Source organism: Lissotriton vulgaris, chromosome 1_1 (genome assembly GCF_964263255.1).
Source record: "Lissotriton vulgaris chromosome 1_1, aLisVul1.2, whole genome shotgun sequence".
Classification (NCBI taxonomy): Eukaryota; Metazoa; Chordata; class Amphibia; order Caudata; family Salamandridae; genus Lissotriton; species Lissotriton vulgaris.
In genome coordinates this window covers 581,850,197-581,871,370 of record NC_141685.1, presented here as the reverse complement: position 1 = coordinate 581,871,370, position 21,174 = coordinate 581,850,197, and the positions used below count along the sequence as shown (strand labels likewise).

Genomic DNA, 21,174 nt, shown 5'->3' with positions numbered 1-21,174 from the left:
TTCACTGGATCACTCTCGGATCCCTGCCGGTCTGGGCTGACAACTGACAAGTAGTTATGAATTGTGAAGGCGGCACGCCCGGGGTTATTGCGGCGCTGCGGCCCGCAGAACCAAGACAGTCAGCACTGTGCACCTGGAGAGGACCGACTCAGATTGAGTCCCCCGCCGTTCTACCTCACTTCCTCTTCCTCCAGACGGGACGGGCGGTCACATCCGGATTATAATCAGTGTGCCACAGTGATTGACAGCATCCACTGACGAGAGGGCAGGCTCCGCTCCCTCCTCCCCCCGGGTAATTGCCAACAGTTAGCGTGTGCAAACCACGCAGCGTGCTGCTATATCAGCCTGGAGCCAGGCACGACACAATTACAGCCGGGCAGAATTCGAGCAGCAGAGTCGGTGCACAGGCGTTGCACCTATTGCGCGATACTTGGCAAGAATGCACCAGTGCCGCGGCCGCCCTCAAAATTGTGCGGCCTGGGTCGGACTGCCCCCCTCAACCCCCCCCCCCCCTAGCTACGCCAGTGTTGTTACCCAACTCAATGGTACTCATTTTATCGGCCTCAGATGGATGAAAGGCCAAATGGACCCGCCGGGATTTGAACCGGTGACCATGAGGTCGAACACAGGCCCCTGCAGTAGATGCATTAGTCCACTGAGCCCCCACACCTATCACTTGGCCGACTGCACAATCAAGCCCGTGTCTTGGATAACAGTTAACACGATATCAGATAGAGCAGATTAATTGTTTAAAGTACAATCACCTTGGCTTAAATGTTTAATTCAAACCGTGGCAAATAGGTCTGTCTCTCCCTGGAAATCAGACAGTGCAGACCAACGTATGACTTTCAGTTTTGCCGCGGTTACTTTTACTGTTATTTACGACTTAGTTCCACTGCATTCAACGACTAAAAATAATTTATCAAGAAACGACTACAAAGGAGAGAGAGCTCCAAATTAATTTAGCACCATTTCAACTTCGGTATGAAGCCAAGAACGCTTTGTACCAAAATAGTACAGCCTAAAGCAAGTTTTGTAGAAACAGTCATTCCGGAAGAGATCTAAAAACATGTAGCTGTTACGCAGGTTTTCTTCTCAAGAAAACAGTTTTCGGTGTAAAAAGCTTTTATAATGATCTATGGACAAGGCCTTTATGGAAAATAGGGCACGTTACGTTCTTTTTCAGCTGCACCATTTAGCTTTTTATAGTTGAATTCATGGCATTTTGGGCAACAGAATTCATTATCTGAACTTCAAGGTGCAATGCTAGATGCAAGCTAAACCTAATTTACTCACTTAGTACAAAATATGCCCTAAGGCTGTACATGAAATAACACAAAGCAAAATTCTTTACAAAGAACAAACACCAGGCTAATTAAGCACTTATAACAAATACTAAGTTCAAAAGGTAAGAGTAGGGGGTAGAGCTTTCTCTGTAAAGGCTGAACGTCTCTGAAACATGAACATTCTCCCTTTCTCCCACAGGTAATCTGCCTTTTAGGAAAGCTGGAAAAACATGGTTATACAAACTTCCATTGGTTTCTAGATGTTTCCACCTCTTCTTTCAATTTCGGTTAGCACCAGAACACCTACCTATCTACCTTCTAATCTACATACATACCTATATATTGTGCTTAATACATTTAATAAAGAACGTCCGTTCTTACAATTACAAATTATGTACAAGAGATCCCTATACTAACCTGAGCATTCTCATTGACAGTTCAACAATATTCAGTGAGACTTAAACATCGAATCAATAAATATTCCTTTTGACCACTATCGATGGCCTTGTGTTCACACACGTTTTGTTTTATCCAATAGCAGAGTAACAGCACCAAGAATATTCTTCAAACATTTATCAATCCCAGCTTTTCACAATAGAAGGGCTAAAATAAAGCAAATACATTTTAAATTAAAGATTGCAGCTTTTCTGTTTATTTTGCTGACAAAATAGCAACTGCACCAAATGCCTGATAGGTTGCATGTATCAAGACTGCATCAGTGAAACATGAAACATATAACTGAGAACTATCGGAGCCATCCAGTCTCCGTTTCCAAATGTCCTCAGAAATCCCACTAATTCTCAACATTTGGCATTGCTTTCTATTACTGCTGGTTCGTTACATAATTCACATATTACTTCTGTAGCACTATATAGTGTAAATAACAATTATTTGAAATAAACTATTACCATCTAGGCCAAGTGATCAATAGCTGGAGAAACTATACAATACTGGAGACTAGAGATTTACATGATATTCTTCAATTCCTGTTATTGGTTAGAGACCTCTCTGCCTGTTCCCAATTAACCCCTTCGAGGCTGATGACGAGCTGGGCTCGTCATGGTGTAGCCTCCTCGCACACTGATGACGAGCCCAGCTCGTCATGTAAAGTGCGTTTTTTAAAAAGTCAGCATACCAGCAGAATAAGAGCAGCGCGCATGTGGTTAAGGCAGGTCAGGATTTTGTGCTTTCAAGTTCTTTTTAGGTCTTGGCCTGCGTAGGCTGCGCTTGTGCAGTCTCGCCGGCGAGATCTTAGGTTTCTCAGTGTGGGGCTTGAACCCGCCCCTCTTCTCCATTGGCTGGCTTCTTAAACGGAGGCCAGTCATTGGAGGAGAGGGGCGTCTGTCCGTTTAAGCCCCGTGTTTTTGGGATTGAGGGGCGTGTTTCTTTAGGTTCTTTCTCTTCTCTTCCCATTGGCTGGAATTTTACACTCCAGCCAATGGGAAGAGGAGAGAACGAAAAACACGCCCCTCAATCCTGAAAATGATGGTGGTTTCTCCGAGGCATTTCTGCTTGGCCTCGGAGAAATATGGTGGTCCTTCCCCCTGGTTTCCCTTTTCTTCTCAGAAAGGCAGAGTTCCTGCTCCCCCTCAGACATCCAGGGCTGGTGAGATACAGGCGGACAAAAGGCCCGCCCCTGAGGGTGTTTGCTCATCGACACACCCAGCGGGAGCCAGGCCCGCCGCGGCGGTGAGGGCAGGCTCTGTGTGCATGACACACCGGGGGCTGGGGCAGGCGCACCAGCAGCTCCTGCACGGAGGCGCGTGGGCAGCAGCCAGTCAGAGGAGCGCGAGGAGCGGCGCGCGGACGACTCGAGGCTCCCGGCTGCAAGCGAGTTGAAGAGTCCGCCAAAGAAGCGTTGGAGTGCACCAGCCGTCAGGAGTCTTCCTAATAAGCCCGGCTGGAGACAGGAGCCTCCCGGTGCCACCCGCGTGAGGCAGGAGCCTCACCTGGCATCACAAGGCTGAGGCAGGAGTCTCCAGGTCATAGCAGTCCGTGACAGGCGTTCCAACAGCAGTATCACCACTGAGGGGAGAGTCTCGCCGGAGGTACGAGTCTGAGGCAGGAGCCTCCACTCTGAGGCAGGAGCCTCCACTCTGAGGCAGGAGCCTCCACTCTGAGGCAGGAGTCTCCCGACAAATTTGAGGCAGGAGCCTCCACCCCAGTCCATCGGAGGCAGGAGCCTCCCTCTCCCAGTATATTTAAGCTAGAGTCGTCCGCCGAGGGAAGGCGCTACTCCGCTCGTCCACAGGTACCTGACCCCGGGCATGGGGAACCTGTGCGTTCCGCAGGGCCCCCGGGACCTGCAGGGCATCTTCACCAGGAAGAACTTCCTGCAGGGCAAAGAGTGAGTAGACCCCCTTCCCCCACCCCTTGTAATTTACCCACGCGGACTGCGCCTGCCTCTTGAGTCCACTTACCTCCTCCTTGGACCCCCTACTCCCTAACCTGCGTCGCCCTGCCCCGCTTGCGCTGCCAGTGCAATTTAATCGATTAACGGGCCGCACTGTCTGTGCTTGTTTATCTGCCCAGGCCCAGCCATGCTGCTGTGTTTTTAATGTGACAGTACAAATATCCCTGGGTACTGCCGCTATGCTCTGCAAGGATGCATCGGCATCTTTAGTGGGACTTCACCATCTATTCTCTTCAATACTACTGCTATGCTTTGAAGGGATGCTGCCAAGGAGGCACATACCTATAATGGCAGAGTGCCTGCACTCCTCAGCTGGGCTGGCATACGTCAGCAGGACATGGGTGGCACTTCTCTTTTGGGTCGCTATCCTTCCAATGGCGTGATGTGGACAATGCATAGAAGGGCACTTGCACTTTCAAGAGGAGAGGGCTAGCATTTCGGGTGGACTGCTACACCTTGAACAGGACAGTTCGATAAGGTGTACACATGACTGCTATATCCTTTAATGCATAGTACTGGCACTTAAAAGAGCTGCAGCTCATTTCAGTAGGACAAGGTGGGTACTTTTTAGCTGGGTTGCTATACCTTGAACAGAACAGTACCATACTTTACCAACATGGCTTCTATACCTTAGTTGAGCAGCACAGATGCTTTTCCTGCCTCGCCCCTCCCCCTTCGACAGAGCAGGCTCAGCTGCCGCTGCTGTCCGCAGCCAGATTGGGCAATGTGACTCCCACCGCCCCGCCGTACATTGACGACAACAACCTCAGAGGTAAGGCCGCCCTCCTCCTTCTCCAGCCAGCGTGCAGACCAGAGGAACCTCCCCTCCTACGATAGCCTACTTCCCGCACTCCTAACTTGAGAGCTGGGCGGGGAGCCTGCCCCGGTAAATCCCGCAGCACTGCCTGCAGACGCTGCCCATTGTGTGTGTACGGGCTTTGTCCTCGTCCAGAAGTATGGTAGAAAAGGGCTTTAATAAGGCGGCCTTCCTGTAATCTTGCACTCAGCTGTCAAGCCTACATATAGGGATATTGGGCAGCCCTTGAGAAAGCATTAGTCATCGGTGTATTTGTATCGGTTTGCATCAGTTCTTTGTATTCGCCGCTTCTGAAGAGGGAGCCGACCAGCAAGGAAGGAAGACCGGCTGCGCAACAGACAGACTACCCCCTCCCCCCCTCTTGAGCCGGTAAGCTTTCTAGACTCTTCTCCCTGGCTGTGCCAGTCTTCTCTTGCCTCTCTTCCCTGGCTGTGCTAGTCTTTTCTTGCCTCTCTTCCCTGGCTGTGCTAGTCTTTTCTTGCCTCTGTTCCCTAGCTGTGCTAGTCTTTTCTTGCCCCTGTTCCCTGGCTGTGCTCCATTGTGTATGTGTGGCTCTCTTTGCGTGTATGTGTGGCTCTCTTTGCGTGTGTGGCTCTCTCTGCGTGCGTGTGTGTGTGTGTGTGTGTATGTGTGTATGAGGAGGGAAAGAAAAACACGCCCGAATCCGAAAATCACGGGTCGTTTCTCCGAGGCATTTCTGCTTCACCTCGGAGAAACATGGTGGTGTTCGACTGCCCTCCTGACGGCTTGTTGTTTAAAGAAATCAGGAGTGTCCCGAATCAGGTCTGTTGGCATGCATGCAAATGCATAATGGCTGGGTAATGTAGTTCGTATTATTATTATTAACAGCAGTGAGATTGAAGTAAAGAAAGTACATGGAATGTGCGTGGGTCATCTTTGAGGCGTGTTCCTGTGTATCGTGAAGTCGAAGCCAGACACGATTTGCCTTCCGTCCTTACGCAGCCATGCTCGCAGCCTCGCTGGTCGTCTCTGCGCTTTAAGCGGGGCAGTAGGTGGCCTGCTCCGGGGTCGCCAGCTGGCTCAGCCTAGTCTAGTCTAACCCCAGGTGAGAGCCGGTGCTTCATATGTCCATGAAAGAAGTGGCATTCGAGGGCAACCTGCGGCCTATCCCATGGAAGCGTGAATACCCGCTAAGTAATGTACGAGGACATGGGAAAGAATTGATGTCTAGCTGAAGCGGGATGGAATCTTTGGATTCTGGGAAGTAGATCAGTGGGTGTTAGTAGCCTGCTGAGGGATTGCAAGGTGCTCTGGCCAAGTGTGGGATAGCTGGGTTTTCACTTCAGGCATTAATGTTAGCCTGTTGGGTCGCTGTCGGGGTGTTCATCGTCGCTGGGAAGTGGGGTGATGTTCCTGAGTATGAGTAGTCATTGGGGGAGTTGTTGATAGTTGTCAATCTGTTCTTGGTGGTAGTTTGCGAGGCGGTTTTGAAGGGGTCGCTGCACGTGATGGGTTAGCCACTGCTCTTAATTCGGGAAGGGTGCATGAGAGGCCTTTGTCTCAGGTGCATCACCAAAGGTGCGAGGTGGTGGTAATTGTAGAAGGATTGGTGGAGTTTGGTCTTTGCAGGGGTCTACTCTTTATGGTGGTAGAAGAGGGCAGTGGGTGTTCTCAGCTCAATGGGTCAGCGAAGAAGAAGTGACTGGGTGCTTGTCACTGAGCAGTTTTAAAAGGGGGTACTAGTATAGACTATCAGCCGGAACTTGCTATAAAGTAGACGTACATGTCTTGGGTGTAGGTCAGCGAGATCGCATAGCACCGGGTATGGTGTTATTGGGCTTCAATAGTGTGGATCGTAGTGGGTAGATATCACATGCGGTTTTTGTGAGGGCGGAAGATGGATGAGAGGTTTTCGTTGCTCACTACAAGCCGAAACGAATCATCTTCTAACAGAATGTGCTCACTGAGAGGAGTGTGCACTGGACTGGACTAGATGTGTTGAGTAGGTTGAAGGCACCGTGAGGGTTTTGAAATGTGCCGTGTATGCTCAGGATGCATGGATGTCATAACTTTAGGTTCACTGGCGTTTTCGGTCAGTGCACTCTGACACGTTGGAGTGTGTAGTTGAGGTCATAGGTGTCTAGGATCAAAGAAACAGCCTGTGTGTTATGAAGGCGTCTAGCATTGTTATGGGCTCTAGCAAGATGTCATATGGTTCCTAATGTTGGAAGACGTGGTTAGAAAATTCCAAAAAGGTTTTATAATTGTGCTCAAGGGTACTCTTTTGGGTTACAGTGTTAAAAGTACAGAAGGCAGTATTTTAAACGCCCACAGTTTGATGCAGCCAGGTACATTCATGAGTAAAATGCGGCGCCGATTGCAGAATGTATCAGCATACTTAATTCATGTGTTAATAAATCGTATACAGTTGATTTATTTTTTATTGTTTTATATGTAACCTAGGAATGGTTTAGATAACTCAAGGGGGAAACCTGTGGATGTGCCTAGCTTGGTTTTTGCACTCTAACATTTGTTGTGGTAGTAAGACTAGATGGGATTAGTAAACGGTCAAAACCATTGGTAATACTACTACTTGATCTAATCACGTTGCCAAGTATGTTAGGTTACCATGCGTGCAGTAACCTCTGTCCGTGGTACTCTCTCTCCATGGTGTCCCACAGTATTGGCGCTCTCAAGTGCGTAGCTGAGTGACTCACATTTAGCATTTCATTTACTCATGCGTTCAGAGCAGTAGTAAGAGTACAATTTATTAGTACCATTAGGCTGGCTCCGTTTGTGGTTGCGCGTGGCTCCGTCTGCGGGTGCGCGTGGCTCCGTCTGCGGGTGCGCGTGGCTCCGTCTGCGGGTGCGCGTGGCTCCGTCTGCAGGTGCGCGTGGCTCCGTCTGCAGGTGCGCGTGGCTCCGTCTGCAGGTGCGCGTGGCTCCGTCTGCAGGTGCGCGTGGCTCCGTCTGCAGGTGCGCGTGGCTCCGTCTGCAGGTGCGCGTGGCTCCGTCTGCAGGTGCGCGTGGCTCCGTCTGCAGGTGCGCGTGGCTCCGTCTGCAGGTGCGCGTGGCTCTGTCTGTGTGGGTGTGGGTGCGTGTGGCTCTGTCTGTGTGGGTGCGTGTGGCTCTGTCTGTGTGGGTGCGTGTGGCTCTGTCTGTGTGCAAATGCAATAGGTCTCGCATTTGCGAGAGATTAACCCCTTAAGTGCTGCTGACGGCCAATGGTCGTCAGCAGCGCTACCTCCCCAGTGCTGCGCACGACCATTGAACGTCCATTCAGCACTAGTTCTAATGGACAGCGCAGCACTGGGGAGAAATGTTTACACGCAGCTAAGGTGTTGAGCTATTGTCATTGTAAATGACAAAATGCCATTTATTTATACTTTATAAAAAACAAAAATAATGTCATGAGCAATGCCATTAACTTTAACAAAGACGAGACCATTGCATTGTAAATGCTTGTTTAACTGGTCTCGTGAAAAAATTGAATGACCTTACTCAATGCTAGAATTTCCTTGTGCTTCCGTAAATGAATTTCAAAAGCGATCCAGGAGTTTTTTGTTTTTTTTCCAGCTGTCATGTTGGACTATATCCAAGCTGAATGTCAATTTTAAAATGTGCAGTGAGACTAATCAAGTCACTGAATAGATAGTGTCTCAGCAAAAGCATCAGAAAAACAGATTCTATATGAATTTTGTTACAAACATATCCAGATATGGAAATGCACACTAATATGGCTGTGTGTAACATTTAAAAGGAAAAAAAAAACTGCTTGTCTCCATGACCACCAAAACAACCTCCCTTGGGTTAGTTGGTACAATCTTACCAGGTTGCTAGTTCTGGATGACATGATGCACAGAGCTATGCAGTCAGGCATGAGGGCGGCAGCTGTGTTTGAAACGTCGATCACTTTGTACTTTCAAAATCAGCACCTAATTGAGGCAGTCTTTGGTTAAGTATCCTTACATCTATGAATACCTTATGTCTCGGTCTGCGTGACGTGTTTGGAGTACAAAGATACTATTGGTGCTCAATACTGTTAAACTTTGTGACAGCTTCCCAAAAGACAAACGCTAACATATGTGCTGATTTAAGGGAAGGATACCTGTAGTGAGGTGAAGGTACCATGGGTAAAGGCTTGTTCTGGGTTGCAGGTCCACCAACCAAATCAACCCATATTAAGGGTGGAACAGAGAAGCAACTTCTCCTTCAGGAATGGACCCTTCTCAAGAATTCGCCTTCCAGATTCCTTCAAAATATCCACAGATCTCCTCAGCCAATCACGGCATGGTCTCTGTTGATCCTGCCTACGCGCATTGATGCATGTCCATTAGTGGGAGAGAACTCTGCCTAGTAAGTCAATTACAATTCATATTTACGCTCAGTTTACTTTGTGTCTGGGTCTAAGTCAGAAGAATATCAGGCAAATGCAGTGTATATTGAAATAAAAAGGCCTCACAAAAGCATAAGCAAGTCTCAGCTTGGAAAACAGGGATGTCTACAGTATTGTACTTCTGTTTGGTTTTACTTGCCTGAAAATGTAAAGGCTTATCAAACTGTCCTGGTCAGGAAAACAGCTCTAACACAGGGGCCAATCCAATAACTCATTACATTGTAGCATGTACAATTTGGTATTACGATTTGGAGTTTACTATGCTAAGCTTATTTCATAAGTTTAGACGGGTGACATTTAAAATGGAATCAGATAGGCAAATTAGTGGTTTCAAATATTTTCTATTAAAATGAGACACTGGAAGAATGTCTTGTGGGAGCGATCATGCAAGTTGGTAAAATTGTGGTCCCTTTTCCACTGCAACATGGACCAAATAAACAGGGCAACTAATAAAAGACTCAGTGCATATTTCTGTTAAGCAAAGATACAAAGGTTCATTCTAAACTGCCACAAATATTATTTCCTCATCTACAACAGCGAAATAACTACTAGAATAGCAGGGATTAATAAGGTGAAAGACTCAACAAACATAAATGTCTAAATATTTTATTTTCCCTTCAAAACGTAAAATGGAGATTAATGGGAAACTATTTGTTGTCTGAGCACAACAAGCCAACACAGAATACAAAGATGATCAAGTAGCTATAACGGAAATAGCGATTAACAGTTAAGGAACATAAAGACGTAGACAATCTGCCCACTATCCAGTACTGGAGCTTTGAAGGGACCTGCCCTTCTTGCTCTGTAGTTACAAGGATCTGAAAGTGCGCATATAAACAGGGTACCATTGCTATTTGATGGTCAGTTGGAAAAAGGTAAAGGACCCCTGTTGAAACCAACCATCCTTGATAAAAGATGCTTAAAGGAAGTTACAGCATTGTTCATTATCAGGGCATTTTAGACCTTACCAGACCAGCATAACTCCAAGTGATGGCTTCTGTGATACTGTAGAGCGAATCTCTGGAGTAATTCAATACCTTTTGGCTTTACAAACATAATATATCACATACTCACTAATAAGGGCTTTCTGGTGGCCCTCTTTATCTATTAGCATGTTGCTGTGTCATTCACAGCCCCCTCTCTCCCCAGGCCCGCCCCCCATGTACAGCATACAGCAACTGTTAGGAGTACGCCCATTTCATCCACATTTTCATAGAAAGGAGTTTGTAAGTGCTAGGGACAAAAATACTTTTTGTAAGAAGTTGGCTATTTGTATAATATTCCAAAAAGATGTATATTGTTTAGAGTCCAGGTATCCCTCGTGAGTAGACAGGGCTTGCTTTAACAATCCCAAGGAGCTCTTTTTGTGGTAACTGTGTCGAGCAGCCTTATCATGGAGGAGTTGAGTTTTAGACATTTGTTGAATACACAAAGTCAATAAATGACACATACACACTCAATAAAGAGATCCACACCAACGTAGAAAAATAACTTGTATTTTTATATATTTTTTAGACACCAAGAATTTGGTTCTTGGGTAAATAATTTTTAAAATAGCAGTTTTGAAGAAAACAGGTAGGTAGCTTGTATGGTCTCTAATGCTGTATGTAATCCTATGGAGAAAACACATTCTGCATATGGGTATTTAGCACCAACTTACAGGACCAATCTTCTGGAGTAAAGGTAAGTATGGGGCAAGGTTCAAGGCAGCACCAACAGGTCACCACAGTAGGTTCTGGGGCGTCCGGATGCAGAGGTGCTTTTCGTCGTTGGTTGAAATGGGAAACGGTTTTGGGAGAAAGAGAATGCAAGCTGGCACTGGGAGGCCAGTCCAGTTGAGCCCACAGTGGAACTCTGTCCTTCAGATGCTCAGCCACATAGGGACACAGTCGGTCTACTTCTTTTCAGGCTGTGGGGCTTGGGTGCAGTGGTGTCTTTAGGCGTCTGGTCCATGCTGGGTCAGAAATACCGTCTGGGGTCGACCAACCTGTCACCACAGTCAGCCAGCAATCTAGAGGCTGGTAGGTTTCCCGGGAGCGCCTTTATGGTGCCCTCTGGGTGCATATATTAATAAATCCTCCACTGGTTATTAATACAACATGTCTGGTAGCAAACACCTTCGATTTCAGTAAAGCCATCATGTAGTTAGGGGAACTAGTTTTTACCAGTGTTGAGCACATGTCCTTAAAACGGCTTCTCGGTTTACTTGTGATATTTACGAATTGACTCAAGACATCACAGGGTCATATTTGCCCATGCAAATATGCCCACAGATGTAGTGTAGTGATGCCTGCCTTAGGGCTGTAAGCCTGCTTTAGGGGTAGCTTACCTATACTGCATGCAGTGTTTGCAGGCAAGGCACACAGGAATGTGTGCCATGTTGCGTTTTCACTTTTCTCTGCATCATGGCACGCAGCCTGCCAGGGCAGTTTGCAAGTTGGTGCTGAGTGATCTCTTACGGTGGCACAAGACATGCTAAAACGCTTGGCGTCCTTCTTTAGCTTCCCTGCCCTTGGTACCAGGGGCTCCATTTACTAGGGACTTAATGGACTAAAGGTATTGCTAACTGGGGAACAATAGTAGAGTTCAGGTACAAGAGACCTGGCACTGGGGACCGAGATAGCAGGAACCCAGTGTACTCCTGTCAAAATTGCATCAGATACTGGGAAAAGAGGGGTGACCATGTCAAAAAGTGACACTCCCACCCCTTAAACGAAAGAGAATGAGACTAACCTTTCGCAAAAGAGCCTTCATCATCTAAATGGAAAAACCTGGAAAGGCCATCTGCACTGGCATAGGCAGTCCCAGGTCTGTGCTCTACAGTGAAGTCCATATTCTGTAGGGAGATGGACAACCTCAACAGTTTCTGTTTTTCACCTTTGCATCGGCCATCTGAGAGGACAGTGGTTAGTTTGAACATGGAAATGAGAATCAAGCAAGTGTGGTCTCAACTTCTTCAGGGACCAAACCACAGCAAAGGCTTCTCTCTCATTGGCATTCCAACACTGCTCTCTAGGGAACATCAGGTTAGTCATGGCCATAATCATTGGTCTGGGTTAGGATCACATATATCCCATGTTCAGTGACATCTATCTGCACTATGAACTGTTCAGAATAATCTTAAGCTTTCAGAAAGGGTGCTGAGCATGTTGCTTCCTTCAGCGTGTCAAAAGCCTTTTGACAGCTCACTGTCTAGTGTAGCTTTTTTGGCATTTTCTTGGAGGTTCATCATGTGAGGCGGTGTTACAATGGTACTATTTCCCTTCACAAACCTCCTAAAGTGGCCCAGTCAATCCAAAGAATGTCCCAACTTGAATCTGGGTGGTTGGAGCTACCCAGTCCACAATTGTTTGGCTTTTGGGTTGTAAGGGTTAAACTTGGCCTCAGACTAAAATGTGACCCAATCTGTTACTTGCTTGCCTGGATAGTGAGGCCAGAACTCTGTGGAGCTTTAAAGACCCTTCCACGTTGGATCAGGTGACCTGCCAGTGGAGCAATAGACAGCAAGATATGCTTCACTAAAAGTCTCCAACCCAGCAAGGACGTTACTCACCAACCTTTGGAAGGTGAAGGGGCATTCTTCAGTCCAAATGGCATAACTGTATATTGGTAATGTCCATCTGGGTTTGAGAATGCTGATTTTGGCTTTGCTCCAGGGGTCAGACCAATCTGCCAGGACCCTGATGTTAAATCAAAAGTACTGAAACTTGGATGCCCATAACTTGTCAATACGTTCATCTGCCCTTGAGATAGGAAGTGTATCTGCCTTAGTGAGAGCACTGAGACCTCTATAGTCCACACAAAACGTCAGCTCTGGTTCACCACACTTGGAATAAGGTTTGAGGACTAAGACCATGGTGCTGGCCCAGGAACTTTCATAGGGTTCAATCACACCTAACTTCAGCATCTTCCGAACGTCAGCCCTGATGCTTTCCTTCACTTGGTCAGACTAACTGTATCATTTACTTTTGACAGGCATACTGTCACCAGAGTCCACATCATGGGTATACCAGTTAATCTGACAAGGGGTGCGGGAAAATAGCTCTGCATACTGCTCCAGGACATGCCTGCAAGTAGCTTTCTGTTGGGCAGATAGGGTGTCTGAAAAGACCACTTCATCAACGGACCCATCTTCAGGACTGTGGGAGAGGAAGTCAGGAGTAGGTTCACTCTCTTTCCTGATCCTCATCAGTGAACATCAGCATGTCCACATCAGGCCTATCATGGAAAGGTTTTCGGCAGTTCACATGGATGACCCTGTGAGAGTTCCTGCTAGTGCCTAGGTCAACCGGGTAGGTGACCTCACCTTTTCTTTCAAGAATAGGGTAAGTGCCATCCATTTGTCCTGGGGTGCCTTGGGAGCCACAGGCTCAAGTACCCACGCCTTCTGCTCCGATTGGAACTCCACCGGTGCAGCCTTTTGCTCATACCAGAGCTTCTGGAGCTCTTGGCTGGCATCACGGTTTTTGGATGCTTTCTCCTAGTATTCAGCCATCCTTGAACATAGGCCAAGTACATATTCCACAATGTTTTGTTGAGCTCTTTGAGAGGTCTCTCCCTGCCTTCCTTAATTAGACAGTTATCCCCTTACAGGATGCCCAAACAGAAGTTCAATGGGGGAAAAAAACTCAACTCTCTTGTGAGATGCTTCTCTGTCAGCAAATAGCAGCCATGGCAAAAGAATGTCCTATCTCCTGAGGTTTTCAGGTAGTCACATGATCATACGATACAAGTTTAGTTGAGAGGTTCAACAAAACCATGTAAGTCACACCACATTCCTTTTAGGTAGCCAAACATGAAGTTACTACCTTTGTCTGACACCAGCTTCTAATGGAAACCCACTCTTGTATAAAGACATAAGAGGGCTCTGGCAATTGCCGGAGCAGTGACAGTCCTAAGGGGAATACGGCCAGCATGCTACTGTTCCCTGATGCTGTTGGAGGGTTCAGGGAGCCAACAAAAACAACCCTTACCCTTTCAAAGGGAACCCCAAACACAGGAGTGGGATTAACAGGGCCTTTGGGTGGTTACCTGCTTTGCCACTTGCTTGGCAGGTAGCACAGGAGTTACAAAACTCCTTCACCTTCTGGGACATCTCAGGCCAGTAGAAGTGGGCGACTAACCTACTCCAAGTTTTGGTCCGGCCACGATGCCCAGCTATGGGGATGTCAAAAGCTAAAGAGAGTCAGAAGTCTTTATACTGTGGAGGCACTCCTCTCCTAGTGGCACCAGGTTTGGGGTCTCTGGCCTCAGTGTACCGGAGTCCCCCCCTCCCAATGTGCTCTGTAGGAGCCACTGACATCTCCTTTTTATGGTCAACAGTTTGCTGTCTCAGGTGTGGGACAGGTCCTCTGTTCCTGGCACAGCTCTTCCCTAGAGGTTCTCCCTGAACTTAAGAGCTCTGCCATGTAAGGTCCAAGCTCCTGGGGTTCAGTCCCCGCTAGGGGCGACAGGTTTTCTCCCTGAAGAGATGGAACCCGAGCTTGTGGCTGATCAGAAGCTGGCTTCCCAAACTGCTTGCCTTTTCTCTTGGATGATTGGGCCATTATTACAGGCTCCAACTCCACTTTTCCACCACGGGCTCTGCAAAATGCTCTTGTTTTCACACACACCCATTCAGGTATACCCAGCACAGGTTTTGATTTTGACCTCAGCCCAGGCTGAGGACCCCAGATTATTTCCTAGCAGACAGGCTACAGGAATTGCAGACGATACAACCACCTTCTTATGGCCAGTAACCCATTCCAAGGAAATCACTGCCATGGGATGGACCTTAGTCTGGTTGTCAGCATTGAGGATTGTGAAGGTCTCAAAAGTCAGATACTGTTCCTGGGATATCAGTTTCTCAGTCACTATAGGGACACTTGCACCTCAGTGCTTCAACTTTAACCCCAATAATATGTGGTTGTTGTCTGTAGTTCTCAAGGTTATTGATCCAGACAGCCAGGGCAGCTACATCCACCCCACCCTAAGAGACTTGAGTTGCTTCAGTGTGCACTCTGACTTGGTCAGGGCACACCAACTATGCCATCTGGAGACTTGCCAATCATTAGGAACGGCAGGATCACTAGTGGGACTCATTTATAACAGATAGGGTCTCTAGTTCAGTGTCCATTGGCTTTGCAATTCAAGCACCAAGCCTTCTTGAGATTCCAGTTCTTACCCTGGTACCGACCATTCTGTGTATTGTCTCAGGGCTCACACTGGCGAACAGGTTTTTTTGGTGCCTTTATATGACCCTGTTTTTGTCTTTAGACTGGCCACTAGGTTTCCCTTGGGGCGTAGAATCCCCCTTCTTTTGGTCACCCCACCATGAACTGTCTAGGTTACCCTAGTCTCGAGCCAGTGGTCTGCCTTCTTTCCCAAATCTCGGGGAGAGACTGGACCTAGGTCCACCAAGTACTGATGCAATTTTTCAAGAACAGTTACTCAATGGATGCTTTTTCATAATAAAGCTCAGGATAGTCTTGCAACTGGTTACATTCTAACCAGGCTTTGAGGATTTCCCTGAACCTGAACTCCTCAGTGGCGAGTCCAAAGCCCTCAATCAATGTATCATTCAGGAGGTCAGAGGGCTCAGCATCGGTCTATTCCAGCGTCAGAAGCCTATCCATACACTTTCCTGAAAATAGTTCCCAGAGAAAAGCCCCAATACTTCTGGCTGAGTCTCCTCATCTTACAAGCCCTCTCAAAGGCTGTAAATCACTTGATGAGATCACTTTTTACATATTTGGATACAATCCCTTTGGGGATCTTGGGGTCCAAAGCGTATTCTATCTCCCTATTTAAAACTTTGCTGCTGCCAGAGATGGATGTTAGACCCATCTCAGCTCTCGTTTTCTACAGGTAAGATTTTAGCTTCCGGACTACTCTCCTAGCTAATTTCTTAAGTTCAGGATCCCCCTTCTCAACTTCATCTGGGGTGCTAATATCAGTACAGGCCTCGAAAAATCACTACAATCTTAGTAGACCTGCAGATCTAGTTACTTAAATAATTAACTCAACCTATTTGTAATGTTCTTGACCCATAAACTGGTTTCAAATGATGTGATCATGGGCAAATAATTTAATTCATAGAGCCGCCATTTTCTTCGTTATCACATATGGGAGCACTTTCAAATATGCGAGTTCAGCATGTCTGCTGTACAAAAAACTTTGTTTGATTTAACCCGTTAAGCGCGCGCAAACATTCCACCCCAGTGCGGACGTTCGATTGCGCTAACGGGATTCGGACGTCCAACGGTCGTGCGCAGCACTAGCGAGGTAGTGCACGCGACGACCGTTGGACGTTCGAAGCACTGAACGGGTTAATAGATTACACTTTCTTTCCATATAGGATACAAACCTAGCCACATATAGGATACACATGCCCCTTGACTTGACTCTTAGTTCATTAACAGCATTTTCATGAGGGTGGGGGCAGAAATTGTTTTAAATCATGTTTAAAAACGATTACTTTTAATAAATACATAACTAAAGCATGAAGTGGTATCACACTGTCATGTGTAATCAGCAGTTTTTACATTGAAATGGCTACACACTTTCCCAATGACATGCTGCTTTACTGATAAAACGATATATAGTGTACAAAATGTTTGGAAACAGTGTTTCTGCAAATGTGTGTCATTTGCACATCACCGAGTAAAGTGTTCTGGTTTGTTTCGCTATTTAACTCAGTTTGCATCAGACTTCCTAATTACAAAAAAATGTACTTTTGTAAAGCATGATATTTTGAAATATTTGTAATATTAATTTACAGGCTTATTTTTTTTAAGGTTACGTGTTAGCGAAAAATAACTGTCAGACAGCTCACTTGACCAAAAACCTCTGAAACCTAATTTTCCAAGCAGCAATTACTTAAAAGACAAACTGACATTTGACCTCTTTCCTTGAACAGACAGCGGATCAGGCAATTTGAGACCAGTTCACTGGTCAAGTACATTCCAGTTAAGTCGAGTAGATTATTTAAATTACTAGACTTGATGATCTAGTAAAATTTGTATGATTTTCCGAACCCTGTACACATTTTGCTTTAAGATTTTTATATTTATTTATTTATATACACATACACACACACATACGTATATACACACACAAAAACACATACATACACACCATCAGGCAACTCATCTCATCAGATGCATTGCCCACATAATTCGTTATTTAACACGTTTAAAAATTAACTGGCTGTAGGTTTTGTTCTTATCAAATTAAAATGTACTTTATATGCTAAAACAGTTGTTAACCTTTTATTATTTCTGGTTGTTCTTGCCAATTAATGTGTGCCAATATTTTGTTTGTCTGCCTGGGTGCGTTACTTTACAGACTGTATGGATAAGTCGACATTTTTATAATGGCCTTTCTAAAACAATGGTTTACAAAAACCATGACAAAGCAACCATCAGTCACCTGAAAAAGGTTGGCTCGCAACATCAGACTAGCTCATGAGAGATGTTTGTTACTAAAAACTTGGTTAATCATCATCAGCAACCAAATAGCACTCTAAACTAAGAGTAGGCTCCATTCCATGGTTTACACAAAAGCGAAGAACAAATCTTTAGTAATATCATAGAAAGCTGTTTCAAGTCAGTCAAACTAAAACTGTCAGAAATTCATAAACAGGCACTAACTTTTATAAGTCAAAGACAGTGGTCTCAATAAAATGTCTTTACAACACTGGATAATGACCATCTAAGCATTGTTTCTATTACACTATCTATGATGAACCTATAAGTAAAAATTCTAAATCGCTAATTGAGTATGTATTCCCTTGGTCATTAAATAAGTAGTACATTGTGACCAAGTCAATATAAAAGATACTTAGATGCAAGTTAACTTATGACTGGTATTTGTGAAAAATACATTTCAACCATAAAATATGCAACAGTTTTTGACATGGCCACAAAAAACATTTGTACACAGCAAACCTTTTTTGATTCGAATTTGGCTTCCTCTTGACAGCACTGTTTACAAAATAGCTCAATATCTTTCAGGTTGAACTGGCCAAGAAGATCACATGAGCTGCACAGTAGATTGGTGGAAAATCCAAGTTCTCGACAGGCTTCTGATGATAATTCTGATCCATATGTGGATGCCTGAAAGAAAAATTAAGAGATTGTAGGCTATGTTTTTTCCTGCATACTATTATTTAATGGTATACAGAGAAGTAATGTGAGCATGCGCGCATGTTAATTTTATACTAAGGATCACTGCAAGACTAAGCACACCCAACAGACATAGTCCTAGTCTCCCACAAGTATATTTGAGAATGCATGGAATTATTACATTACATGCCTAAGCATATACAATACACATCAAAGGGAAAGAAAATGGTTTCAGGTGTCCCTTAGTATGTCACAGCATGTACTGGAAAAATGGATTTCCCTAATAGAATTTTCTTTTACAATTAAAAGAAATATTATTCAGTTGCAATTAGTGACAAACCCCTGAAGATATAGTCCTGCTTAAACAGTTTTTAACATACACCAGATTTATCCTAAGACACAACCAGGACTTTGATTCATGATTTGAGTCGAGAAATATTTTGGAACATTGAGCAGCAGCCCCGCCACCGCGTTTTGTACAACTTGGATTCTTTTTGTTATGTGTCTTGGGGAGCTACGATATGGGGAATTCCCATAGTCAATACAAAATAGTACTAGGAAGGAAGGGGAAGTAGGTCTAGGATTTTTCAAAGAGTTATAAGAATGTTATTAAAGCTGGTGGCATGTTACTATGCTTGTGCTTCATAGAAAGGGAATTGTCAAACCACACCCCCAAGCTTTTAATGGGGGCCTTAGGGGTTGAAGCATTGCCTAGACACTTCAGCCATTCAAGAGTCAGCTGGGCGTTGGAGCTGGTATCCATCATCACAGTCTCTGTCTTTTCCCACATATAGTTTGAGAAAGCAGCCTGCCATCCATCTGGCTACTTTTTCTATACACGGGGCTATCTGCTGGTAATGGGCTCCTTTTCACTGTATGCGTGAGACAACTTATTGCTATCTTCCGCATAGGAGACAAGTGACAGACTGATTTGCTGAACGATGTCAGCGAGTTAGTACATATATAGGTTACAAGGTGTGGGACAGAGCTGAGCCCTGCGGCACCCAGCACTTCAAAGGGAACGTATCAGGAATTACAGGAGTTTTCACAGACCTTAAATGCCCTGTGTTTTAGGAAGGAAGTTTGCCAAATTAGAGAATTGTCTTTTATTCCAGTTTCATCCACTCTTTGAATAAGTATCTCATGGTCTACAGTATAAAAGGCTGCACTCAAGTGGATTATCTAATAGGGCTAGGGCTGTGATTGATTGATAGAAGCAGGTCTCAAATTGGCTCTAGGGTTTGGGGCAATGTTTCTTATTGGTTAGGGCTCCACTAGGACTAGTTAAGGTCAGGGTTCAGGGCGTCTCAGCCTGAGTGTCGTGGCTAGGGGCAGAGGGGAGAGGGGCAGTTGCCCTTTTGGGATTGGTAGGGCCTAGGGCCGAAAATGCTGTGCTTTTTTCCATTCACTAGCACACACCTTAACCCATCAACAATAATATTAACACACTCACAGCAAATGTACTTTACTCATTTACTACACACAAACCCTGCACACATTTCAATGTCATCGCCTACGTCAAAATTCCACAAACCACACTTATACATCCTTCTACCCCAAACACCACACAATGGCACCTTCACTCACACACAAAACACAAGTCTATCTTGTACCACAATCAATCCACACCATACATAACTATATCCCATCCAGACATATTCCCTACACATACAAAGCTCAAGCTCTACCCTCTAATTACTCCTAACAGACCCTTTTCTGTCACCACCAAACCTATACTGAGCCTTCAATTTTTTCCATCCACCGACACGCTCCTCCACTTTTTACCAGAAAAATACGACCCCACAACCCTTACACTGCACTCCACCACACATATGGACTTCCAGCGATCAAATCTAACAAACACTATTAACTATAGTCCATCCATTCTCACACCACATACACTCTTTTCCCAAACACATCACCATCCCTTTACCTTGCAGCTTCCACTAGCCAACAATACTTTACATACAAATACTTCACATCTCTTCTCACTACTCCTCAAAAACAAAAGATAACACACAAGCACAACAAAATCACACGCACTACCACAAAATAGAAACATACACCCACTGCCACCCTCCTGACTACACAGATAATACACATCCTAAACTGGCAAACTGGAACCTTACAACACATCCCACATGCTGCACCACCTCCCAACTTGTATCCCTTCCAATCTAAACAGATGCAAACAAAGTAACCATGACTCTCTTCACAACTTTAATCTCCAGATCTACTGCACAGCAAGTCTACTCTACAAAGACAACCTAGCTCGCCAACTCAATCTCATCCACCATCTGCAGCACCTACAAAGGCAGACTCATCAAAAGGCATTCTCAGGCTGCTGGACGAGAAATAAGATATAGAACAGCTACACTATTGCTATCCTCATACAGCTATTATCAGAACAAAGGACACACCTACTACAAGCATACAAAACACAGCTCACTCTGCTACAAAACAAAGTAACACCATCACCAACCACATTCTCTAAACAGCCTACTAATAAATTCTCGATCACTCTCAAAAAACAAGCAAGACATCTATGACAAAAAACTAACTTATTCCTCATAATTGAATCATGGTTGGGGGACCACATGGCTCAAGTGTTGCATGAAGACATTCATCCAGGCTATCAAACTATCACACAAAATCGTATAGACAAAAGAGGATGTGGCCTAGCTCTATTCAAGCAAACAATAAATATCACTGAAGCTGACAACTTCTCCATACAAGATTGTGAGGCCCTCTTTACCTGATGCAACACTACACCATCTTCCTCCTGCAACTTTCAACTCCTTTACAAACCCCCACCTAGCACTTCAACATTCCCAGACACACTACTAGAAAGTTTCTTTTTTAACATAATTCATTCCATTTTTCTGTGGAACAATACAGAATACAAAAACATTGCATCCCTCAACAATACTACATGGGATTAAACGTACAATCACAGTTACAATAAAGCAGTACAGTATCGGTGTGTCCACCACAGTGGGTCTGAGTCTCCATTTTGATTAATAGTATTATTCAAAAATACTATATGTAGGAGAGCCCATCTGCATTTCCATCCCCTCCTTTGTCTGGGTCATAGTTTTTGAGCCAACGTCCCCACACTATGGAACTTCTTGTGGCATACTCTTGCCTTATAAGTAATTTTTCTGCCACCAGATAGAGGTCCATTCTCGAAGGGTGGG

General features: G+C 45.2%; 1 protein-coding gene across 1 annotated transcript in view; it reads right to left on the bottom strand.

The window, feature by feature from the left end:
• SELENOF (selenoprotein F) overlaps positions 1–21,174 on the bottom strand; it is a 158,670-nt gene that overhangs the window by 119,792 nt on the left and 17,704 nt on the right. Inside the window, exon 2 of the mRNA XM_086953974.1 lies at positions 17,801–17,968. Within this exon, the coding sequence (XP_086810100.1) occupies positions 17,801–17,968 (168 nt within the window). The remainder of the gene's footprint in view (positions 1–17,800; positions 17,969–21,174) is intronic.